The 1,729-nt window shown below is 68.0% G+C and overlaps 1 protein-coding gene across 1 annotated transcript in view; it reads right to left on the bottom strand.

Moving 5' to 3' along the window:
* Positions 1 to 1,729, bottom strand: part of LOC113407842 (serine/arginine-rich splicing factor SR45-like) — a 3,773-nt gene continuing 2,044 nt past the window's right edge. The window contains exons 5-6 of the mRNA XM_026658366.2: positions 271 to 404; positions 1 to 154 (exon numbers count right to left, since the gene is read on the bottom strand). Coding sequence (XP_026514151.1) covers positions 74 to 154; positions 271 to 404 — 215 coding nt within the window. The 3' untranslated portion in view covers positions 1 to 73. The remainder of the gene's footprint in view (positions 155 to 270; positions 405 to 1,729) is intronic.

Genomic DNA, 1,729 nt, shown 5'->3' with positions numbered 1-1,729 from the left:
CAAACACCTTCATCAGCAAAGTCACCCTCCTGAGCGGGACAGCGAGGGGGCCGGTCACGGGCAGTGGGGCAGCTCAGGTCGGGGATATGCGCTTGGATTTGGGGGGTGGCGGGGGCGGTGATTTCAGCCCTTTACTTCCATCCACTGTCAGCTGCTAAAACAAAGAGGAACAAGCGTTAGTGAGTGGCTCGGGGGGGGGGGGGGGGGGGGGCTGGGCCCTGCACCCCTGTGGCTCTGGGGAGATCCTGGAGCCCAGGCCATGGCCAGTACCTTCCCACTGTTGGGCGCGGCGTTCTGCTCCATGAAGGTCTCGTATACGCTGGAGCTGATTTTGCGGGGCAGTGGGGGGGCCTTGCTGGCGCTCTTCACCCGGCCTGTGAAGCCCCGGGGGGACCCTGACGCCCCTGCACACAGAGAGGAGGACACAGCGCTGAGCTCTGCCCTGTCATGGCAGCTGGAGCAAAGCCGGCGCTACCCCGTGGCCTCCTGGTGCCAGCTCCGCGGCTGGGCACATACGGGCTGTGAGGGAGTCAGCAGGCCCCAGGAGAGCCAAGCCAGGCCAGGCCCGGCCACCCCCCGTACAGCCTCTGGGTTTCGGACCGTCTGGCCGCATGGATCCCGCCCTTGGTTCGTGTTGGCCCCGCGGGTAGGAGAGCAGCACAGGGCACTGGGGTGGTGCCCAGGCCTGGCCTGTCCTCCTCCCGCCCGACCCAAAGGCATAAACGGCCCCTCAGGCCCTTCACCCTGGCCAAATCCCGGAGCTCTAGAGGGCGGGGAGAGGGCTTCACATGGCCAGGGCACCTCAAAGACCCCCCAGGCACTGTACGGTGATGACCGGCCAGTGTCCTTGTGGGCCCCGGCCACCACCTCAGTGCTGGGCCATGGGAGCTGGGAGTCCGGCGTGAGCTGCGGTCGCGGGCCAGCCCCGCCAGGAGCCCCAGCGACAGCGCAGTTCTGGGCACCACGTGGCTCCGGGCCAGGGCATTGCGCCGACAAGCCGCAGCGGTGCCTGGGCCCCAGCAGAGCGAGCGCTCATGGGAGAGCTGCTCCAGCGCCCCCAAACAGGCGTCACGCAGGCAGGGCCCGTCTGGCTGAGGCTTGGTGCACAGAGGTGACCGGCACCGCGGCACCGGGAGCACAGACGAGGCCTCGGCGCTGATGACCAGGGTCGCACAGCGGAGGAAGCGGCTCACCAGGGCACTGATGGGGGCAGAGGAGGTTACGCAGAGGGGTCCCCCCCCGTCCCCCCCCCAGAGACTCTCCATGTCCAGTCTGCAGCCCCCTCCATGGAGTGCTCGGGCAGAAATGCCTTCACACGGCCCTGCTGGAGCCTGCGACGGGACCTTCACCCAGACAATAGCGGCACTGAGGAGGGGCGGCCCCAGCAACTCTGGTGTCCACAAGAATCCGATTTTGTGTGTCTGGGGCAAATCCATCCCACCGGGCCTGGGACCAACCCAGACAACCACCGAGCTGCTGGCTATGGCTCAACAGAGCGGGCGTGGCCCTGACACCCCCACCCTAGCTCCACTGGTGCCTCTCAGCCCCGACCCGCAGCCCCCTTCAATCCCAGTCCTGGGTGTCTGTACCTGCCGCACTGGGGGAGGGGAAGGGGGTGCCCGGACCTGCCGTGCTGGGGGAGGGGAAAGGGGTGTCTGTACCTGCCGTGCTGGGGGAGGGGAAGGGGGTGCCCGGACATCCCGTGCTGGGGGGGAGGGGAAGGGGGTGT

This window comes from Terrapene carolina, unplaced genomic scaffold (assembly GCF_002925995.2).
Source record: "Terrapene carolina triunguis isolate 2854851 unplaced genomic scaffold, T_m_triunguis-2.0 Scaffold431, whole genome shotgun sequence".
Taxonomy (NCBI): domain Eukaryota; kingdom Metazoa; phylum Chordata; order Testudines; family Emydidae; genus Terrapene; species Terrapene triunguis.
Note: the sequence above shows the minus strand (reverse complement) of the source record. Positions and strands in the feature narration are given on the sequence as shown.